Source organism: Catharus ustulatus, chromosome 1 (assembly GCF_009819885.2).
Source record: "Catharus ustulatus isolate bCatUst1 chromosome 1, bCatUst1.pri.v2, whole genome shotgun sequence".
Taxonomy (NCBI): Eukaryota; Metazoa; Chordata; class Aves; order Passeriformes; family Turdidae; genus Catharus; species Catharus ustulatus.
The window spans coordinates 110,295,553-110,319,291 of record NC_046221.1 but is presented as its reverse complement, the minus strand read 5'-3'; the positions used below and the strand labels follow the sequence as shown (position 1 = coordinate 110,319,291).

The 23,739-nt window shown below is 41.4% G+C and overlaps 1 protein-coding gene across 6 annotated transcripts in view; it reads right to left on the bottom strand.

Annotated features, from left to right (window-relative positions):
• Window positions 1–1,517: 1,517 nt before the first annotated feature.
• The window catches only part of DLGAP1 (DLG associated protein 1), a 405,081-nt gene continuing 382,859 nt past the window's right edge, over window positions 1,518–23,739 (bottom strand). For all 6 annotated transcript variants that reach the window (XM_033057058.1, XM_033057071.1, XM_033057048.1 and 3 more), the window contains 4 exons: window positions 19,596–20,014; window positions 10,420–10,511; window positions 8,378–8,530; window positions 1,518–5,540 (listed from right to left, as the gene is read on the bottom strand). In XM_033057058.1, coding sequence (XP_032912949.1) covers window positions 5,331–5,540; window positions 8,378–8,530; window positions 10,420–10,511; window positions 19,596–20,014 — 874 coding nt within the window. In that variant the 3' untranslated portion in view covers window positions 1,518–5,330. The remainder of the gene's footprint in view (window positions 5,541–8,377; window positions 8,531–10,419; window positions 10,512–19,595; window positions 20,015–23,739) is intronic.

Here is a 23,739-nt window from a genome sequence, read left to right as displayed (position 1 = left end):
GTGCAGAAGAGGGGTTGTAAAAACCTCCCCGCGTGCAAAAGCACAGGGAAGAGATGATGTTGTGAATGAGCTTGCTGTGACAGCACAGCAATGGTTTATAGGTCACTGGCATAACATCAGACTAAAGGGAGAGAGGATGAGTATCTTTCAGCTGTGAGTGCTGGTCTCAGATTTGCTCAGTGTAGGACCATGGCTAGTGGGCCTGACCCGACTCTGTTACATGATGCATAGTGGGAAAAGAGAAATTCACTGGCTCTCTGCACTCCAAATCATGTATAAACCTATGACCTCAACAAAAAATACCAGTAGCAGCAGAGCAGCCAATATTTTTATCATTAATTGCTATCAAAAATGTCAGCTCAAAGTCATCAGATTTGATAGGCGAGCATGCTCCAAACTGACGGCTGAAGTGAATTATTTGCCTATTGCGTGATGCGAAAACAATGTCTTGCAGGAGAGAACAGACATTGGCAAACAAACTGACAAGAAGATATACTTCTGGGGAAGGCTTCTGATTTGATCTGGAAGGAAACATTGAGCATAAATAGGGAGAAAGTTTACCTGCATGAAAGGTGGGGTTGAGCCATGGCTTGGACTTCCTTATTCTGCTGGAGAACAGTGTGCAACATACATGCTATTTTATTCCCTTTGAGCTGTTCTCATTAAAAAAAGGTACCAGACACCTCAGTAAGTTCTTTAAGTAATGAAGCATTCCCCACCCTCCATCCCTGGTGCATCCATTTATCAGTGACTAATGACCACACAAATTCCAGCATGTGAAGAAAAAACCCTTCATCTTGGTGTTAAGCAGAATTTTCCCTGCCCATGGATCTGCAGCACAAATCCTTCTGGTCTTTCTGTGCTGAGGGTCTAGGCATGGGCAGACAGTACATGGTGCAGCACTGGCACACTGTTAATGTAACTAGTAGTTACTATAAAGTGAATCAGGACCTGTTTAAATACTGGTATATCCATGAACAACATCATCCAGGACATGTTTCTGTGGGATTTGGTCACTGTCTTTATTTCACACAGTGGGAAAAGCCCCATTTGGAAGCAGGATTCCACCGAAGGGAAAGTTAGCTATGCCTGCCAGGGATCTCTTTTGCCCCCAAAAATTCAGACATCACGGGACATAAGCAGAAGATGAAAGGGAACCAGCAAGGGGAAAACCAAACAGGCTGGGGGTCTTCTTGCCACTTCTTTTGAAGTCCCCAGTGTAACTCCTGGCATCTTCAGTGGGGTTTGGCTGGGCTCTGTGCAGAAGTGCCTTTGAAGATTTTGCTAAGGCTCAAGGCCTTGATCATGGCAACTTTTATGCCTGTGAGCAACTCTGTGCAGATGAACACTTCCAGGGTGCTCAGCAGGATGCTTCGGATGAGACTTTGCAGGGCTGGTCTTAAGCAATGAGAGCTTAAGAGAAACATTCTGCTTGTCATGCTTTTATCCTTGACCACATCAAATGAAATGTCTTGGCAGTTCTGGAAGAACGAATTTGCATTGAAAACCCACAGCTCTTACAAGCAGTGCATTAATTATTTTATTAATTTGCTCTTTTTACATTATGGGAAACATTCATCTATTTACATTTTCCTGTCCACACACAAACCAGATAGATAATCCTATGGAAACCCAAATCATTAAGCCATAAAAACACTCTCCTCTGTCTAAAGGCTTTCAAATTTGTGTATTTTGTTTCAAATCAAAAACATTTTTAAAATCACATTTGGGAATGCAGGTAGACCAGTGATTTACATTCTACTTAAAATATGCATTTGACCATTTTCCTTAAAAAAAAACCAAACCAAAAACCAAAAAACCGAAACCCCCAATAAATTCACAAAGGTACAGTTTAAATTAAAGTGATAGTGCACATCAAAGCATTAAGGGAACACCAATAAATAAACTGAAATATATTACAAATAAATTATTTCTATTTACCTTTTCAAATATTAAAAATCTTTAATCCATTTCTTCATCTTTCTTTACAAAAAGATTATGAGAATTTTATGGAAACATCTGCAAAAAATATAATAAATACCTCTTTTTTTTTTTTTTTAACTTTTGAAGCAGGAGACAAAACCAACCTTTTCTAAAGTTTCCCCCAAGAAAAAAAAAGCAATAGTTTAGTCCCAAAGTGAAACAGAATATAGGCATTTTTAATATACACTGGGCAGTTTAGACTAAAAACAAATAGTTACAAATTATACTAAAACAGATGATGGAGCAACTATACTAGCATTAGTGTTGGTAAGTGAGTCAAGTGGTTAACTAGTGGCATTCTATGGGCAGAATTATTTTATTTTGTATTTTCTGGTATTGGCTGTATTTTTAATATTTTGCTAAAAAAACTAGGCAAACATTACAATAACCTCTCTAGTGCCAAATGAACTAACAAGCATTCAGCTAAGAATAAATTCATTTAAAATAGATACAAAAAATATTCTATGATATACAAATACAATAATTTGTAATGTACAAGACTAGATAGTCTTCACTTTTCTGTTTTTTTAGGGGGGACTTGCTGGATATAAATTTCAGTAGCCACTTGTCAACCAAAGTCTTAACTCATCTTTCGTAAAACGTTCACAAAACTAAGTAAGTCTGCGACACAGTTGTGAATGTGGACTCTCACCTAGGTACTGCTTTGAATACTTCAGTACAAATGAGTTCCAAATAATTAATACTTCCTATGACTATATATGCTCAAAAGTGGCAGTTGGCACTATTACATACTGCAAACACGGTGATGTTTTGTTGCTGCTAAAAGTTAAACGCAGTGTTTCAAAACTAGCAAATACACTGGTATTCAAACGCTTAGAGGGTCAAACCTTTTGAAGCTCCTGTAACACCAAGCACTCTAGAGTTACACTGGAATTCTGATTACTCTAGTTAAAAGTCTTTTATATATTAAATTATTAGCCCTTATCTTGTAAACCACAGCAGTAAATATTTGTGCCCTGTTTATAAAGACATAGCTCAGATATCGATGGCTTTGAGAGGTAGCAAATTCTCTAGTGGTTTTAGGATGCTCTCATGAAAACACTTGGTGCCAGAACCTATTACCTCTCCTATTTTCTTGAATAAAATTAAATTAGCACCTGGCTATGATGTCATAGGAAAAGAAGCTGTCTGGCATGGTCTCGATGAATAGTTTTAGCAAGAGCTTAACTTTTCGATGACGATTTTCAATGCTTTTTAAGTGCAGGCTGCAGAATTACGCCACATGTGCAGTGGGGTTTTTCACTGGTTGGACTCTCCATACAGGCTGAGCAGCCATGAGCACAGCCAGCCAGCACTGGAGTGCAGCAAGGGCTGCCACCTGTGCCCCTCCATGGTGGGGCTGTCCCTGTGCCTGTGCCCACTGGGAGCAGAAAGAAGCCTGCCTTCCTGTCCCGGGTACCCCTGCCCTGGCAGATAGGTGAAGAGCATGTAGGGAGCAGCAGAGGAGTCTGGAAAACATCACTGCAGGACTGCACACGCTCTGAGGACTGCACAGCGCTCCTCCGCTCGCACCAGTCCAGTCACCCAGAGCAGCCCTGTCACCCAGAGCAGCCCAGGCTAATTCTGCTGGCAGCAGCACATGCCAGTTAGGCACGCGTGTGCGCACTCACACGCTCACACGCACGCACACAACTCGCTTTCAGCAACATGCCTGACATAGCTTTCCTAATGTTGGCACAAGAGATTCCAGTAGCAGCGTGGTCAGCATCATTCCTCATCAGAGGAGCTGGAGGACAAGCCCCTGGCCCAGCCAGAGGTGGCTGGAGGGGACAGATACACAGGACTTCTGACCTCTCAGGCTCCTCTCCAGCCCTATTATCTGCCATTTCCGCCCGCTATTAATGAGCTAATTAGGATGCATATTTTTCGTGATTGCAAAACAATGGCAGAAGCCAGGGTAGGAAGGCTTGTCGTGAAAAAGATTAAGTTCATATTGATCCCATAACTTGTGAAAAATAGTCTATTGTTCTTGTTCAAGTGAGTACTTTATACTATGAAGAGGAGGCTGAATTAGAATTTTACTTCTAAATATGGACGGTTTGGTGATAAGCAGTCTGACCTGTAGCATATAACCAGCTGTGGATAGAGCAAAGCAAGCCTGGCCTGGAAAAGCATCAGAGGCTCCATGTACAGTAATTCACCTACAGGTGTCTGTGTGAGGCTGCATGGATGTATGACATTGGATGGTCCCACCGAGATTAAGACATCAACAAAAACAAGCTTTTTTTCTTTTTTTTTCTTTTTCTTTTTTTTTTTTTTAAAACCAATATAATCCATACAATACAATACAAGAGGAATTGACAATACAGTACAATTTTAAAAATTCTTAATACTTGGACAAGAAAATCCTTCTTTTATATTATCTCTTCAACTGTCATTGCTTCTTATCTCCTTCCTTTTTACTCTTTTATTGCCTTTCAAAATAGATTATTTCCCTGGAAGATCGAATTTACAATCTTCTGCTGATTGAAATGTTTAAGTAGTGATTGATGAAATAAAAATGAGGCAGTTTGTGCAGCTGTGAGTGTGCAGGTATCTTTCCACAGGATCTTTTATATCCCTCACCATCTCACCTGTGGGATATAATTCCACTTTTTCACCTGCCAGAGCTGTGGGGTTTCTTTTCATTCCCCCCTCCCCACTCCCACCCATGCTCCCTCCCCTTGTGTGACTCCTTGATTCAGGTGAAAATGTGATTTGGAGGTTTAGAATAAAGTGCGCCATCTGCTTTAAAAAAAAAACAGTAATAAAAAGAAGGGAATCCGAGTCATAGCTCCTTTCATCTTTTGTGAGGAAGACGGCAGAGTCCGAAAGGATCACCCTGCATGACTGAAAATACCAAAGTCCCCTACAGTTTGATATTGCTGTACACTGGGTAACAGACTAGCTTTAGGTCAACTAAAGATCATGAGTAAGTTAAATGGAGCATCTACTGTACAGGTGCGCGGGTGTGTGGAGGTCTGAGTGCTGCGTTTATTTGTTCCAAACAGAAAAGAAAAAAGGATCGTGCTCGTTTACATGAGGCAAAGTGGCAGCATCAGTACATGTGACAAAGCATCGTGATGACATGGGCGAACCTTCAGAAAGCAAGGGTGGTTAGAGGACATCTCTCGGAGGACCGACAACTACGCCACGGCAGTGGAGTTCACTGGGAGCATCGGGGCAGCTGCGTACAGAGAGAGGGGAGGGGGAGAGGAGGGAGAGAGAGCGAGAGAGAGAGGAGGAGGAGGTACAAATACTTTGTGGTGACCTTGAGCAGGAGCCTAGAGGGGCAGATTATACATGAGGCTTGTCTTGCCAGAGAGAGTCCTCCCGGTTGGATCCCTTCATAGCCTGGTCTGGGCTTCGGGGATGTATATCTCAATGCTCTCGGCGCTCTCGGTAGCTGAGTTCTGGCGGACCGATGCAGCGCGCTTGGCAGCCATCAGCCGTTTCCGGGCCTCTTGACGCTGCGAGCTCTCCAGAGAGCGTTCTCGTATGAGTGGCACCTGACCTTTCGATGGCTTCTTTGGCACTGGAGGAGGGACCCTTCTCTCCTGATCAAAGCAGAAGGTTAATGGCATTATACAGCTTCTCAGGGAAAGGTGGGAAAAACTAGGATATAGCAGTAGTTAGAACACACATTTTACCTAAGGCTTGTTAGCTCTTATCTGCCTTTCTGTCTTCAGTCAACTGGCTTTTGTGCTCAAGGGCTCATAAACATAGGGCAAGGGCAAAGGGGAGGGGAGGGCCGGCCGCCGTGCTACTTCTCCTCGGGGACGGTGCTGCCGGGGCCGAGGCCCCCACCGCTACCTGCTTAGTGCCAGGGACTAGGAAAGAGACCGACCTCCCGCCACCAGCACAGCCAGCAGGGAACTCTGGAGACCCCCAGCTCCTGGGCCACCCTCTTCTATCCGTGCATAGCGCTAGATGCTCCTGCAACACGGAGGTGCCATGGCTTTGGCCTTCCCAAATGCAGACGGGAGCTAGCTGTCTGCAGCTGGTGCAGCAGAATAAGCAGTTTTTACAAAAAACACCAAATATTTATATATCTATTTCGTAGCAGTTTAGTGGCTGCTCAAAAATCCCACACTCTGGGTCTCGCTGTGCAAGCTCATACACTCTGGTCTTGTGCTAAATAGGCATGAAGCTACATTCAGCTAGAAATAGAAAATCTGGTAGGAAAATCTTAAAAACCGTTAAGAGAACATGCATTAATCATCATGGTGGCAGCTAGCTCCAGATATGTGACCAACAAGGAGGGCTTTTATACATATCCTGGTGCATGTACACACACATACACACAAAAAAAAAAAAAAAAAAAAAAAAAAAAAAAAAAAAAAACACCAACAAAGAAAAATCCTCAGAGAGGGATCTCTCCCGCAAAAGAAAAGTGTATTCAGAACTGAATTTCAGGCGTCCACAAAGACTTTGTCAAGTTAATTAGATTGTCTTTTAAGTTACATCCCCTTCCAACTGTGAACACGGTTTCTGAGCGAAGGGATTTTATCACACTACAAAGGTCCCATTCTGCCCTTTCGTTTTCTCTCATGCTGCTCACAACAGCTCCCATGGCTCAAAATATAAAGGTGCTTAGTTACACTTATTCATACTTTGCTTTTTCTCTCCATCCACGGATTAATCTATGCTGCTTAAAAAGGGCCCAGTGGCAAAGGCCAAAGGCAAATATCAATTCCACAGAAAGTTTTTTCTTCCTTTTTTTTTTTAATCCTTTTTGAGAAAGGGGATGATCTGTTTCATCTAAAATCATAGACAAATGCTGTTGAAACAGGAACACAGTGTAATTCTTTAAAATCTTTACCTTCCTACTGTAGGTCCCTTTCTTCAGCACTACTTAACTTCCTTTAAACCATTATAGTCTTCTTTTTGCTGGAAACTCTTTGAAATGTTTTTCAGAAGCAAAGAAAAGGCACATTTTTTTTCAAGGAAAGGTCTCATTTCTTACTGCTGCAATTGCAAACACTCAGCCTACCCACTTTACTGTAAAAGCTAATGAAAGACCATATACCAGCATTTCTGTGCATGCATGTTTGGCAGTTTTAACTTCCTTTTCTGATAGATACTGGAAAAAAAAAAAGAAGATAAGAAAATGACTTGCCTTCAGTACCTTGGACTAGGAAAACACATTCCCATTCATTCCCCTACAAAACACACTAGGTGTGCACAAATGGTGTGAACATGGCACTCCTAAGTCAGGAATGAGTATTTAGTCTTGATTGGAGGAGGAGGAGGAGGAATAGTGCTACCAGCACTGCCTGTACAAGCTTCCTGCTGCAAGATTAACGGGGTTTGATATTATTATGGTTATTTGTCCAAAAGAAAACACCACTTTGGCCATCGGCAGCCAGCTGACCGTAAGTTGGGGTATCCAGGACTCCTGTCTGAGCCACTGCATCTGTAAGTCGTGTTCTCCCTCCTTCTGGTGACCCTACCTGTTGGCTGTATTCATTGCTATCAGACCAGTCACAGCAGAAATTCAGCCATCAAATTACATACCTATAGGAGCGCGACATTAGACCGTTGGTTCCTCTAGGAATGGGTCTGTGCTCTAAGGATTTTCTGAAACATTTGTGTATTTTGGCTCACCCAAGTGCTGTTTGTCTTGAGGTGGATGGTGAGGAGAAAAAAAAAGGTGATGGTGCCAAATGAGAATGGAAAGTGAAATGTGACTCACACTTGGAGATGTGGTAGTTTTTCATGGTGACAGAAGAAGACTACATTTACAAAAAAGAAACAACAAAAAAAGGAGGGAATAAAAGCCCACCAAAGCTTCGCATGATTTTTATGCTACCTCAGGTAAACAACAATACCAGGAAAGTAAATGTGTTTGTGAAATCACCCATTTAAAAAAAGCCCAAAATAAATAAAAAACAAACAAATGGACAAAAAATGTAATTTCTTCATGTAACATTTTGGAAGGCATATTTTTGATATTGCTGTTCGTAATCTGGCTACCAAAGTCAGCGATGGTTACGGTGCTTCCCTAGTGTTTTCAGTAACACAACCTAGAACTCTTGCTGTATGCAATAATATGAACCGTAAATGTGATTTATTTAATTTTAAGGATCAATATATAAGGCAGTTCCTTCCAACGACTGATCGTCTAATATGATTAAATGTAAAGCTTAACAAAGTATCACATTCCCATCATCCGATTCACAAAGACAGTTTTGGTTTAAAAATATGCCTGAAACATATTACAGATAATATCCCAGATGATTATTATGTAAACATTGTTATTACAATGAAATTAATTTGATATGAGCTTCATTTCACATTTTTAACGTCAACGCTGTAACACAGAAGCCTATTTAATCTGTCCAGTATTTGTGCAGGGTTTTAAATGAAGCATACAAAATCTACAGTGTTCTACCTTCTTGTCATGAGGATCCATCTGTTTCCAATTATTGGCCTTTAACTGATGAAGTTCATCAAATTTCATACTAATATTTTCTATGGACAACTGCAGCATATCCCAAAACCCTGCTAAATCCTGGGAGGTCGGTCGTGGATGTGCATTAGGATTCTGTGCAATAGAAGAAAAAAACATGTTGGCTTTAGTACTTCTTAATGCAAAGCATTCGTGCAAGTAGTTACAAATCTCACTAGCAAAGCAGTTTGAGCAGATCCAAGAGATGGGTGAGACCCAGAGAGAGGAGCAAAGCAAAGCGTTACTTACTGGGTTTTATTTTGAGGAATCTGACGTGATGTAGAGCTGCTGTGCCCTGCAAACACCCACTCACCAAAGCACTGGGTACCCCCCACAAACCAAGGGTAAAGAGCCCCTGTGGCAGGATCTGCCTAGGGATGCTCCTGGGCACAACTGGTGGCAATCCTATCTGCACTGAAATGAATTGCCAGCCTCCTCTCCACTTTCATGAGGAAGGATTCCCCACCATGTTCACACTTGTAAAAAAGAGTGATACCTGTGAAAATTTACATTTCCTGAATGTGCAAATAGTGATAAACCAATGTGTGAACACTTTTTCTGCAGTCTGAGAATGTAATGTTTACAAAAATACACAAAGTAAAATTGTCTCTTGTACACCTCAGCCAATTTTTTTCTTTTTTATTCTTTTTCTTTTTTTTTTTTTTCTTTTTTTTCCTTTTTTTTTCTTTTTTTTGGTCAAGAATAACCTGTGCAGGGTGAAAGGCCCAGAAGCCTACATGCAGAAGCACAGTAAGCCCATTTTTACAGTCAGATTTTTGGGAAGAATGAAACTGGGACACAGGTGGGGAGCACTGCTTTGTGTGTGCAAACTCATCAGCCCAAGAGCATTGCTCAGAAGAGCACATCTGGGCAGTCAGCATCTTCAGCACAACTTGGGCCAGACCCAAGAAACCCTGTCTTTCCTTCTGTCCCTTCACTGCACCCCAGCTCCGAACACTTTTTACATGCAGTGGGCGTACACAAAACCATCCTGCTCCATTGGCAAGGCTTGTATGAGGAAAGGCTTTCTACAGGATGTGTCTCTATAAGCTGCTTCCCAGCTGGAACTGTTTAATTAAAGTGAGATGTTGCATACACTCACTTCAAGCATGTTTTTTCATAAATGCTGAGAAATTCTTACACCAGTCAGCAAGGTTTTATGGGTGCTGTGGCCTTGTCAGACTACACTGATATGTTCTTACTAATTTTGTTGTTAATAAATAAATTACTAATAGCACCTTGCATGATGTTTTACATGGCTGAAGTTTTACTTTGCCTTTAGTTTTCTTCCTCTTCAGAAGAAATAAACCCAAAAGAGTTAGTTGGTTGCCTTATAAAATTTCTATTTGTGCTTTTCACAGTCACACTGACAAAGGATTTTGGTAGGATGATTATACCATGAAAGGTGCAATTATTGAAAACAATAAAGTATATATTTTTAGAATCATAAGGAGATGAATGATAACACTTCAATTCCTAGTTTTTCAGTGCTTGACTAGCAGTCGTAGGTTGTTATTTGCAAAGATGTGCAATCAGAAGGCTTTTTCAGTTTTTATATTAAGAATTGGAAGTTTTATTAAGAGAGAGGCAATTTCTGTTGCATTTGTCCACTTAGGCAGATTTTAGTCTGGAGTCTGGGAAAGCCCAACTCAGGAGATTTCTGATTCACCCTCAAAGACCTTAAGGTGTTTAACCCATCAGTGTGCCCATGAACTCGAGGGTCAAGGGACAGATCCTTGCTCCTCTGAGGTCAGTAGCAGAGCCTCAGTGACAGTTCACATGAAGCTTTTTGCTATTGTCTTAAGGCTCTCGAGCTATTGTAAAACTCATGCTGACTCTGACAAGTTTGAGTTACTCCCAGATTCATATCAAGGCCTTTACTGGAAAAACTGCCACGTTAATCTGAAAATCAGTTCAGTTTATACAGGATTATTCACATGATTAGTAAAAGGCACACGTTAGTATCTAGCAGAAAAATTACATACCAGGTTTTCTTCGCAAAGTTCTCTGAACTGGTAAAATTTCTGAGCCATGAGAAGCTGGGCACTGCCCACTGCAGTTCGAATTTTCCCTAGAACTGAGAGAAAAAGAAGAGTAAGTCACATTGCTTTCTTTGCTGCAGGCAACTAAAAGCCTATAAAAAGAGAGGAAAAAGCTGTGCAGCCGTCATCTCTGGCTTTCAAAAGGTATGTTATCTTTCAGTCACAAAAAGAGAAAAGCTGATAAATCTAAGGTCAGATCTCCATGAGGCAAAAAATATGTAAATGGTTGCTGCATCTTACTCTCATTCCTCCAGTGAGACCAGTTGCAACCAGTTGTAATGACAGCGTAAACATGGCTAATCAAATGCTTCTGCAGGCTGTATAGAAAGCTCACCAGAAATGTCACCACTTGTGACACCACTGTGACCCAGGCTCAGGCTTTGAATACAAACCCAGCTCCCTGCACAAGGATATGCATCTCTCAAACCCTGCTTGCTCCTCCAGCCCAGTTAGCAACTCAGGCCTTTTTGTCAGGTGTAGATGAGTGTTGCTCCATCACTGTTTTAGTGCACGCCAGTGAATCTCATCTGGACCTTCTGAGTACTTTGCATGAGCACAACCCAAGGCTGCTTCTGCCCTTGAATTAAAATGCCCCGGAGAGCAATCCCACCCTGGCCTCTCCTCCTTGTTGGTGACTTGGAGGGAGGTGTCAGAGACCTAGTGCAGCTGAGGACTCCTTTGTAGGGACAGCTGGGTGCTTATTGCCCCTTTGCACTGACCGAGTGCTGTAAAGGGCTGCAGTGAACCAGAAGACAGCCCATAGTAAATGCCTCTGAATAAAGCAGGAGCTCACACTGTTTTGGTTGCATTCAACACTGGGATTTTACAGGGCTACTTGAGAATACACTGCCCAAAACCGAGGCATAGACTGACTGGTGCATTCACAGACTCCCTGGGGAGCTCTGGTCCAGGGGGAGACTGTGTGTGAACACGTGTGTACCTTTGTGCGTGTGAAAAAAGAAGCAAGAATGCAGAAACACAGCAAAAAGGCAGACATGGCCTCAGCTGGCAGTAAGACAGTCATTCCAGAAAACAGAGTGTGAATTTAGGGACTGCTGAGTGAAAGAATTGATGCTGTGAGCAAGAAAGCAGCTACTGATTTTTTTGAAATTTCACATGCTCAGAAAAAAACCCAAAATTGTCTTTAAAAAAACCAGGTTGGCATCACAGATTTATCTGGCCCCTTCATTAATTTTCCCTCTCAGCTGAAACAACTTATTATCCCAAATTCTCTGGTTAACAAGTGATTAAAAAATAATTTAAATTATTTTTTTTAATATTACCACTTCTTTAACGAAAAACATGAATGGCAGCCACTGTGTCACAGTTCTCACTATCATTTCTACTCAGAGATATTTGTATTGTCTCAGCCCTCAAATAGACACAGCAACTTTTCCATGACAAATTTACAGCCTGGATATACGAGACAGGTGAAGGAGGAACAGGAAAAACAAACAGATGAAGTGGCCAGCTCAAGGTGAGTGAATTGTTGGCAGAGCCTAGAAGAGATACTAGTCCTAAGCTGCCATCTTCTGCACCATCCCTTGGGCACAGTCACTTTCTGTCTAAAAGCTAAGACAGCATTAACACAACTTCCCTGGGAAAATACTGCTCAGTATTTTGATTTACCACAGTGAAAAATAAATAAATAAACACATACATACATACATACATACATACATACATACATACATACATATATATATACATGCAACTTTGCTATAGCCCTTCTATCAAGATTTTTAGTGTTTCATTGGACCTGTGACTGGCTGCAGTGCTGGCTAGCAGAATGCCACCATGCAGTGCTTGGTGAGAGAAAAGCCTCTCCAAGGGTTTGAGTAGTCACATGCTAAGCAGACTGGCACAAATAGTCTTGATAAACTGAAACTTGATACATAATAATACGAAATCTGTGTTCTCCTCCTTCAAGGCAAGTGGTTTTTCCTCCACCAGCCTCAAAGCTCATTTCTTAAGGCTGTTGAAGGAAAAGTGGGAGGTGGAGTTCATTTATACCTCAGACATACAGAGGCGGGGGGGGGAAGTGGGGGAGGGAGGAGAGAATCTTTTCACTTTTTTTTTTCAGAACCTATAGGACAGAGCTCTGTGAACACACACAGAGCCCAGACTTTCATTTTGTTCCCAGAACTCAGCTCAGCACTGCCAGGAAATAGGCATGAGCTGGAAGATTCACTAAGCAGAATATTTTCAGCATATTGCTCAGGGAGTTTTGCACACAACTCTCATTATTGTTAGCAAGGCTTGCGTGTCTAATTCTATGCGCACAGTGCTGAAAATGGACCCCTTGGTGTGTCTAGTCATTTATGCAACCCAATATGCAAACCACTCAACTGAAAGGACTTTTCAATAGTAGGAGGAGCTACTCGGAGAGCTTTCATGTGGTTCCCATTGTTATGAAAACTCTTCCCACTGAGTATATTTGGGAACAGCTGCCTCATCTGGAGCTCGGCCACTCTGACGCTTCCCAAGACTTGAGGAGTAAAAAGTCTCTCAACTTCTTGGTATGTAAGAAAAACCAAAAAAACAGATGAGGTGGGCTTTTCCAGGAAACCAAATGAGTTGGAAATCACATCCCAAGCATGAAGAAATGTATATACAACTTGTTGGTGATGGATAGGAATGCACCCCTTTCTTTTGGGGAAGAAGAGCTTAATATTCAGAGATCTCATCAGAGGGAAAAGGAAGTTCTTGTCCTTGGCTGCCTAGTGACTGGCTCTTTGCCTAAAAACCATCATCCCAGCTGACTGCGGGATGCATGCTGATGCTGCTCTCTATTGTTGCCACTTCTGCTGTAGCTGTGGCTGTATCTAGTCAAGTGTCACTGATTCCTTGCCCCTCAAAAGCAAGGGGTCTGTTAATGCACAACTCCTCAACAACCAACTCTGTCACGGAAGTTATGGGGAAAAGAAAGACAAAACACAAAGCATGCAAAAAACTGAAAGGAATGTCTCTAGAAGACACAAAGCCTTATCAATAGCCTAAGTTTTGTTTCCAAACCCACTTTGCTTTTAATGTTTCAAAGCACAGTGCTCATTTTGCTTACTCAGTCAAAATCTCTGGTGCCCACCAGAAAGGCCAAGGTGTAGTGAAAAATCAGAAGCAAAAATAGACCAATAGATTTTCTTAGAGGAAAAGCCTGCAAGGCTTAAAGCCAAATACCAAAAAATAAATGGAATTGCAAAGTTAATACTCAAAACAAATCAGAAAAGAATCAGAGAAATCTTTAACAGCAAGGGAGATGGTGTAGGAGGAAAAACATATAAACATTCAAATTGATGCCTTCAGCTAATAGTATACAAAGAAAACATATAAAACCAAGCAACAAAAAATCCCGATCCATCAAGATGCAATCATAACGGATTTAAACACCTATATAATGTTATTCATATCTGCTTTCTGTTCCATACAGGGCTATACAGCACACTCAGCACTGTTGGATCTGAATGCCTTCCAGTAATGCATTAAGCAACATTATTAACATCCATCATATGCTTTGCTGTCACCCCTTTCCCAGAGGGAGAAGTGTGTGTACTGCAGTGTTTTGTTTTTATAGTTTGAGTTCCCCCCCCCACCCCCTTTTTTTTTTTTCCTCCTCTTGCTTTGACCTATCTTCCTTGTAAATCCAGCTCTCTCCTGTGACATTTTTAAAGATGTGGACAATTATGTCTATTCTTGAAAAATTTACAGCTATTTTGATGGAATTCAACTACTGTCGAATGCCTCCTCACTATTATTGTTCTTATCTAGGAGTTACAGAATATTATTCTAGGGCAGACACGACAGTGAATATCCTTGTGTTTTTAACCTCCCAACATGTTCTTCTTTTAAAACATTCTTGAAAATAGACTTGGACTATGTGCTGTCCAAGTAGTAAGTTCTTGCTTCTCTTGTTTGTAAGAATTGCATAGGATCTGTTTTGAAGTTGTAGAGCTCTATTTATTTCTCTGCTCCATGTTCATCGGAAAAGAAATAGGAAAACAACAACAACAACAAAAAAAGAACTGTGAACACAAGCAAAAAAAGAATTATTGTCATCTGCTCTAACTAGGAAGGTGACTGTATTGTAACAGGGATAACAAAATATAAGAAAATAACAAAACCCACCTGAAGTGATGTGAAAAGTAATCACATACATAGAAGCCAGGGGAGTTTTGAGAAGGGGCAACATTATTTGTCCATAACACCCCAACTGATGTATTTGCATTTGAACTTTGACAGGCCCCTGGGCCTAACGAGTGACAAAGGAGGCACTTTAGGACTCTGACTATCAAATGCCCTTATAATGTGAAAACACCTGGTTGATAGGCAGGGCCCACGATAGGGAACAAAATACCAGGGACTTGCTCACTGCCCCAGGAGCAAGTGGCAGGAACAATAGCTGAAATTACAGGGACACAGCCTGACATTTGCGTTGCAGATGTTGGCTGGGCACTATGCATATGAAGCAATCCTGACACAGAGCTGTCACAATCCATTTCCAAACCAGGATGGACCAGCATTTTAGCCTATTCATGTTGACACACCTACATTTAAATAACACCGAGCATGACAAAAGCCAGGAAATTCAAAGTTAAAGCTACTGCTCAGGCCTTAAGCTCAGCTGTTAAGGCGAAAACAGCCAAATGGAATAAACTAGGGAAGGAGCAGTCCTTTCTTTGAGTCATATATACTTACAGGAGTGATCTCATTGAAATTAATAGGGCTGTCTGCATGAGCAAATGCTGTTCATTTGGATTAAAGCAGTTTCCATGTGTTCTCTGACTTACTTGGCTTTTATTAGCACATTTAATGTTTTTGGGTTGTTTTTTGTGGTGGGGTTTTTTTTTTTTTTTCCTCCCTAACTAGATAGTTTCCTTGCTTGTGGGTTTCACTTTTCGCCTTGCTAGCCTCTGGGCACTGGTAGGGCTTTCCTTGCTGGCTTTCCTTTGAGAAACCCTCGTGTATGGAGAAGTCCCTTCCGGGGACAAAAGAAAACCAGAACAAGGACGGGATGGGTTGGGCGTATGGCCAGCGGCACGTAGCCAGGGGGATTCCAGCAGGACTCGGCCACATGTGAGGCTGGTGGCCATCCCCTGCCCGCTGCCCAGCCCACTGCAGGATGGGCTGTCTCTGTCTCACTCCTCGCAACAGCACAGACCAGGATTGTCTGCAGGAGCCTGCAGAGGAATGGCAAAATGTTTTCCATGCTTATGGCTGAGATTGAACCCATGGGTCTCTTTTTCTGTTGCCATGCACAACTAGTATGAAAAATGTACCTTTTCCTAAACTCTATTCTCTCATGTCTAACCTTTACTTTTTATATTGTCTTTTGAGGTAATAGAAACAAACCAAAACAGCAGACAGTCTGTAGGCATTGCATAATTTGCCAGAACTGGATGAATCTGTAGGAGCTTTGCTCCTGAGCAGTGAAATTCCTGCAGATTTGAGGTCAACCTTTATTCACAGACTAGCCCAGAGGGCTACCATATACACACAAGAGAGTTATAATGACATGTCTTGTGAGAGCCTTGGTTTTCTGTTTTAGTTTTCACTTGATTGGCCTGGCTTGTCTCGCCACTAAACCCACATTACACCTGACTGGTGGTGAATCAGACCTGCTGTTTGCTTCCGATGGTTATCTTTACACCAAAGCCACAGTACAACCCCATGTGAAAGAGAAACTTCTGGGGGAGGGGGCAGGGGGAGGCAAAATGAAGCTTTCTAGTTCTTCCAGGAAGGTCAGTACTCCATGTGAAATACAAACAGCAAAAAATACACCTCCAAAGACAGGCCAAGGCCATAGGAGTATTTTCCTGTGCCCAGAGCTGCTGGGGGAAAAAAATATGGTCAGAGCTGTGCAGGGAGCCTGGTCTGATGCTGCTAATTTTGTGTGTAAATGGTGACAACAGAGGCCTGAGCCAAAATTCACCAACAACTGTGGTGAGGCTCTGACTATTTGAAACTTTGCAGGGGAGAGGTAGGAGGACCAAGCAGATGGTTGAGGAAAAAACAAAAAACAAGTCAACAGTTAATTTCACTTGAGGCCTGATCCAAAGCATCAATCAATTCTCACAAGGTGTTTAGCCTCAGATGTGTAACATTTTCTATGAGACCCCTAGAGTTTGTAGCCAACTTCCCTGTAACTGCAAAACACACTGAAATCATATCAAGTATGTTGGCTTAAAGTGTGAGTGGTGTTCATCTGCCTGTCACACATGCTGCAGCTTTATCAGAAAATGATTTCAGATAAAACCAGAATATACTATACAATAAATAATTCATGGTGGAAGGGAAGCCACATTTCTCTCTATATTGGCATTTCACCGTGCAGCCACTGAACCACAGCTTGTTTTTATACAGGGCAGCAGACTCCATTCCCCAGCTAGAAACATTCAATCCCATCTGGTAGATTCATTCCCAGCTAGATAATACCCCACGTATCCATGTAACATACAAGCTACTGTCAAACAGCAGCGAGCCGTCTCCCCGAGACAGCTGTTCCGCACAAGGGCCGCTTTGTCTGAAGGGAGCGCGGATCGTTTTACGTGGAGCGCCGGGGGGATGAGCCCTCTGTCAGCTGCCATGGCATCGAGAAAACCTCGCTCATCACACGTTCTCCTTATTTTGTTATCTGGCCAAACACATGCTGGGGATGTCAGGTTGGAAACAAAGGATGCATTCCCTGCCCTGGTTATGTTTCATTAGGGAAGGCAAAGCAAACGCACCTCCTCTCCTCCTTTCCTCTCTCTAAAGTTTATGGATGTACGAAAAAGGCGTTTTTCGGGGCAGGGCTTGGAACAACCAGGCTTTTGTTTCTGGCACTGCTGAGCGGGCAGAGTGGCCCCAGCCATATGCTTTTCCTTGGCACCAGGTAGAGTGGGACGTGCTGAGCAGCAGCAGGAAGCGCTGCGCAGCCGCTGTGGGAGGCAGTGCCACGTGCCACAGCAGCTGACAGCATCACACCGAAATAAGCACTGCAACAGTGGCTACCAAACCCAGGTGACCCTTTTCCTCCTGCCATTTCCAGGGATCACAAGCAGTGTGGGACAAATGCCAGGTGTGCTGCAAGGAGTCATTAGGAATAGCCAGCCTAACCATTCCTTTATCTTCCCCATAACTGACTCCTCCCACTGATTGCTCAAAGAGCCCCATAAAACTGTCTTGTATCAAAGACACCAAGACATTGAGAGAAAATTCTGGACAGATATGCATTTCCTGCATCTACCAGCCTCATAAAATTTCACTTAATGTTCTTTTCCTACTACTTTATTGGTGCACCAACTATCTTGGTGCACAAATAAAATATTTATAGGTTTTTCCAGTATTATCAGTTCATAGAATGGCAGAATAGTTTGGGTAAGAGAGGACCTTTAAAAATCATCTAGTTTCAGCCCCACTGCACAAAACACCTTCCACTAGACCAGGCTGCCCAAAGCTCGCCCATGTGGCCTTGAACCTTTCCAGGGATGGGGCAACTTCGCTGGGCAACACTGTTCCTCACCACCCTCATCTCAGAATATGCTTTCCTTATGTCCAGTCTAAGTTGTTATGACTTGCAAAAGTTGTGTGTTTCCTGTTTATTATCTGCTCACACTTCTTTTTCAATCTAAAATATAATAGTTCATGAGCTTTATTTCTTCCTACTATGTAAACAACATAAACCCTTTTATTCTGACACATGTTCAAAGAGATTTTTGAATGCATTGATGGTCTGAGTTAAAAATGAGATTCAAGAATTCTAGAACCCGGGAAATTTTCCATATATTTTCTTTAGAAGAAATTGTTAGCCTATTATATAACATAATTTTTGTAGAAATATAAAACCTTTACATATCTTAAAATTCAGGTTATCTTGTACTTGCCGTTAAATAAATTTCCAGTTGCTTACAATTTTGTCTAACTTTGACTATCTAGATCATACTTTTTCATTCACTGGGTTGAATGGAAAGCTCCAGCAGAAACAGCTTATGCATTTCTAAGAATTTTTTTCCAGTGTTAATTTCTTTTCTTTCATAAATTAAAACCTTTACATTTCAAAATAATTCAAACATCTCTCTTCTTGAGAGGAAATGTTAAAATTTTTCAAGAAGCAGTTCTGGAGCTGAAGTAGTAGTCCTTGCTTTGGTAGAACCTAATTTGGGAGTTGGAAAAATATTACTTGTATATCCAGGAAAATATGCTTAGGCGTGCCTAAATTATATAAAACTGAATTCTCTATAAGCAGTTGCTCCTTAGTGTTTCCCAGAAACTCACTTCTAATATTTGAAACAGCTCTATTTGCAAGGAGCATATTCATAAGCTCACAGATTTACCTCTGTCTAAAGTTGACAGCTAGCAATAGTACTGTTCCTTGTAAGAGAAACAAATGGAAAAAACCCTTCAATTTTTACTGGGAGAGAAAATTCTGGACTGGGAAACACATGCTCAGCCCTTATGCCCTAACCAGACTGAATTAATAAGATGTGACCTACTCAACCTTCAACCCTTCTGAGTAATGAAGGTTTACTGGACAGTCCTTTTACCTTACAGGTAGGTTAATATTGCTGACAGTGGTGACAACTGAGATGTAGCTTGCATGTGTGTGGTTCTTTTATCACACAATATGAAGAGCTTGTTTTATTGGGATGGTCAAAGCAAATGAGAACTGCAAGGGAGATGTAGGGAGGCTAGAGAGGGGAAGAGAGAGAGAGAGGACAACTTGGAAGCATAACTGAAACATCTAAATACTCTTATGCCAATCACCATCTGAAGAGGCAACTGAAATATGAATTTAATTAAAAGGAACTACAGTCTGTTAAACTATATGCTAAGGTTATGAGAAGTGATTCCAAATAGAAGAGTTAAGAAACATTAATACTACAAGATCCCTAACCACACTCTCCTAATTATCCGTTGAACTATGCAATCCCAAAAGCTAATACCACTGGAGTTTCAGAAGTGCCCAGCATTTGCATTCCCTGTCAGCTTTAATAAGGATTATTATGCACATACATACAGTCCTTTTGAGAATCACAACCATAGCTTCATTAGCTAAGTAAGAAAGGGCACAACACAGAATTCACTGGAGTAAATTTGGCCTATATTAAATTGCAGTTGCAGTATTATTGTGTGTGGTCACTTACTGTCCTCAGGTAAGTTGTTTTCACGTTCTTCTCTCTCCATCTGTTGGCACCAGCCCTCCATACGGTCTCTCTCTGCCTGAAGTAGCTTCAGAAACCAGTGGCCATCTCGCGGGCACACTGACCTTTGAACAGCTTCCAAAGGATCTTCAGTAATAGAGTCAATCCATGGGTCAGGAGGAGGTAAAATGGACGGATCAAAATCTGTCTCAAAGTCATCATCCACTGCACATGCATGGTAATGGTTTCCTGACCCTTGTATGCTAACAGTAGAGGTGCTTGCATCTCGGGAAAACTGTCTTGATATTTGTCCAGAACACGTATTGTCCTCTTGAGGGTCGATTATTTCAAAGTTCTCATGGAAATCCAGGTCTGCTTGCACAGCTGTTGTTACGCTATTAGATCGTGTAAACCTGCGAAAGCTTTGGACAGCACAAACAGAAAATGTTTAGAAAGTTTTTTCTAGATAACTCAGTATGGAAGGACTTACTGAGATTCTGCCACTCTTCCTAAGACTGGCAGTCACACAAAAAGCCTTTTTCCTCATTGCAAGCAAACAAACAAGCATCTCTCTTTTTCCATGTAATCTCACTGTTTATTGAGACACGGACCTCTAATTGTTATGTGGTTTAAGAAAGCCAGAGGCCAGCCCAAGAGAGAGCTAACAGGGCCAGTGGCTCAGGATTTTAGATTACTGAATAATGAAAACTCAATTTTCAGAAGTGGCTTATCTTTCAAATTTCAAAACTCACACCCCTATGAAGTTACACATCCAAACTCACAAGCCACATTTAAAAATCACACATATGAAATCAGTTAGATACTAATACCAATGAGTTTACCACATATGTAATATTACACGTTCAATTTATACAAAGAAAGTACTTTAAACTCAGATAAGTATTTTTATTGCTTCTTCATAATTACTCTTCATAACTATAGATCTGCTATCTCTCACAATTTTGTCGCCCATTGCCAGTGTCAGCCATTCTATTCTTCACATTCAAACTTCAGTTTCAAAATGATCTCCTTTTCACCAAAGCTGGCGTTTTGCCTGTGTGTGTTACCCTCTTTGTGATGGCTGCTCTCCTGTGGGTAGCTTCCTCTCACCTTGCAGAGCTCCCCTGTGTTGGGAGCAACCCTGAGGGTGAAGGCAAGAGCAGGGGAGAGAGGAGGGAGGTTTGGGGGTTTGGGGTGGGGCAGGTTTTCTTCATGTAAACAGCACTTCAGATTCTGCAGTCTGAGGCATCTGACCTGAAAAGGCTGACAGAGGAAGAGCACAGAGACGTATAAGGAGTGGAAGATGACTAACGTTGTTGCAAGGGGTGGTAATGAGAGCCATTTGATCAGCAGTGAATTGTGGAGGACATGAATGGAAAACACGAGGCAGGCTGCTGTCTTGTCCCATGATGAAAAAGAGGGTAGAACCATAAAGTAATTAACATAGATGTTTCTTAAACCAGTAATATTTAGGGTTCAGAATTAATAGTCTTGGACTCAATAGAGACAGATTCCCATCTCCTCTTCTTACAAATCCAGGATGCCTGTGCATTCATGCAGCCAGTAGTTAGTCTCCAATTTGTTTTCAATCTCATGTCTACGCTTGAAACTAGTGTTAGGACTCATTTCCCTGTGTTATTTTGGCTGTTTTGCCCTTGTCAGTTCTATTTTTAGTTTGCACTCAAGCAGTAGTAAAAATGCTGAAGAGATGGTGGAACTGGATGCTGGGCACCATTTCACTTCCTTTCATTTATATTCCACCTTCCACTAAAGAGCAATAGCCAGTTAGACAAGTACTACTCAGAGCAAAATTTCATCAAGTATATTTAGTCTACAGCTGGTAAGGGAGCAGATGGAAGGATGCTGAGGGAAAATTTAATGTCCTATATACCTGGTACATTCAGATAGCTCAGGAGGAACTGCAGCAGACTTCACGGAGGATTCTAATAGGTCCTGCTGATAGAGGAAATTAGTGGCTGTTGATCTGCGGCTTTGAGTGGAGTAGAACAAAGCAAAACAGAAGTTGAGAAAGGTCCTCCAACAAAAAAAAAAAAAAAAAAAAAAAAAAGCCCAATTCCTTTGCAGAAGAAGGCTCAAATTAACATCTCAGCCATACAGTCCCAGGAAAACTTTAATAATAGATTGTGCATGTATTTTTTAAATACTCACAAGCATTTTAACACAGTGTCTGCTGCTTGCAGTTGTTTTGAAATAGATGTTGTTAAATGATACAAAAGTCATAGTTGTGCCATTGTAGTTGTGAATGATATGCACCAGCAAAATGAAAAATAAAGAGTGTGCAGAACTCTTCAGCTTGGTAGTCTTTATCGTTTGGAAAGCAGAGGAAAGCATTTTGTTATGGACTGATATAGCAGAAAATTTTAGAAAGAGAGGACAAGGGACACTGGGGAGGTGGATTCCCTTCCATAGGAGAAAAGGTTGATAAAACACATGGCTGAGGAGGACTATGAGAGATCTATGAAATCCTGACCGGGGGATGTTCCACCATTTTTCTGAGTGCAGTAACTATGGTGAGGAAAGCAGCCAGTTGAAAGGCTTAGAGGTCTAAAGATCTACTTCTAATGAAAGGAAGTACTTCTTCACACAATGTGTAGTTAAATTACCACAGAATCCTGGAAAAAGCAAAGGTAAAAATAGTTCAAAGAGAACTTGATCAAATTCACAGGAAGAGCCATTACACATCTCATATTTGGCTTAGGAAGTCCCTGAACAACAGAATACTAAATTAGGAATGTCTACTGGGACAAGTAGTGCTTAGTTCAGACACTTTACTCTCCTTTATACTTTTCCTAAGTATCTGCTATGGGCCCCTGGCAGAGAAAAGTTGTCATGACTAGTATTAGTGATTAGAAAGACACTAGCATTGGGTTGACATTACAGTGAAAAATCTGTTGGTCCAATCCATGTTAGTTTTTTTTAGAAATCGCTTTAATTTGACCAGCAACCTGGCAAATCCCTTATCTGCACTGAAATACACAAACACACACACACACACACACACACAAAAACACATGTGTGCCTACACAGGCACATGCTGACGGGGTATTTCCTTTTAGTCATTTAGTCAGGGTTCACTGAGAGCCAAGGCATTAGCCCATAGTGTACTTTTCCACACCTTCCATAGCACTGGTGAGAAAAACAAATGCTTTAGTCCAGGCTTGCTCTTCTCCATGTCCCTACCTCCATGTCACAGCCACCTTCTGCTTTCTTCAGTGCTCTAGACTCTGACACTCTTCTGTTTCAGATGACCACTTGTGTTTTCAGTTAACACCCTGTCTTTTCAGTCTATGCCAAAACCCAAATGTGAAAGCATCAAAGTCTGCTTGACAGGAGGATGTATTGCTGGAGGCTCTACGTTTCAAGTCTTTCAAGAGTGTTCTCTTACTGGGTTCAGTATGAGCTAGTACCACCAAACTCAGACTCTGCTTAACAAATGGAATGACCTACATTTTTTTGTCTTTGTTTTATCTATATAATAATATGCTACAGGTTTGAATGACAGTTTCTTGGCACTGGATTATGTAACTTATCTGTCTTCAAAAGAAAAACAACTTGGCAATAGAATATACCATCAGTTCAAAATTAAAAAAATACTTCCAAGGAAATGTATTTTGATTAAAATGGAAATGCAGAAAGGCACTTACTATCTGCCTGCCTCCAACTCATCTATATAAAATGCCTAATAGTTGGCAATTTTAGTCTCTGACACAGCTTCCTCACTCACTTCCAGGATGTTTTGCTCTTACAAAATACCATTTGTGTCCCACATGAGCCTTTTCTGTTTTGCTCTCAGTTAAAACTCCATATTAGAGGAGAGCTGTTGAAGCTGATGATAAAGTTTTTGCTACTTCTACCATATAAAACATTCACAAGTCCAACTAAAAAAAAAAAAAAAGGAAAAAGTTCAAAATAGAGGTTTGCTTCTTCTTCTCCTTTCAGGCTTGGCCCTTTTGTACTCAGTTTTGCCCTGAAGGCACAAGGTGTAATAATCACAGCTTCAGAGAACTGCAGCAGATATCTGACCTAGGGTGCAGAGAGCCATGAAACCTCAGACTGGATAAACCAGTATGGAGAACAACAGAATGATGTGTTTTGAACAACAACACAGTCACTTGTTGGCATTCAA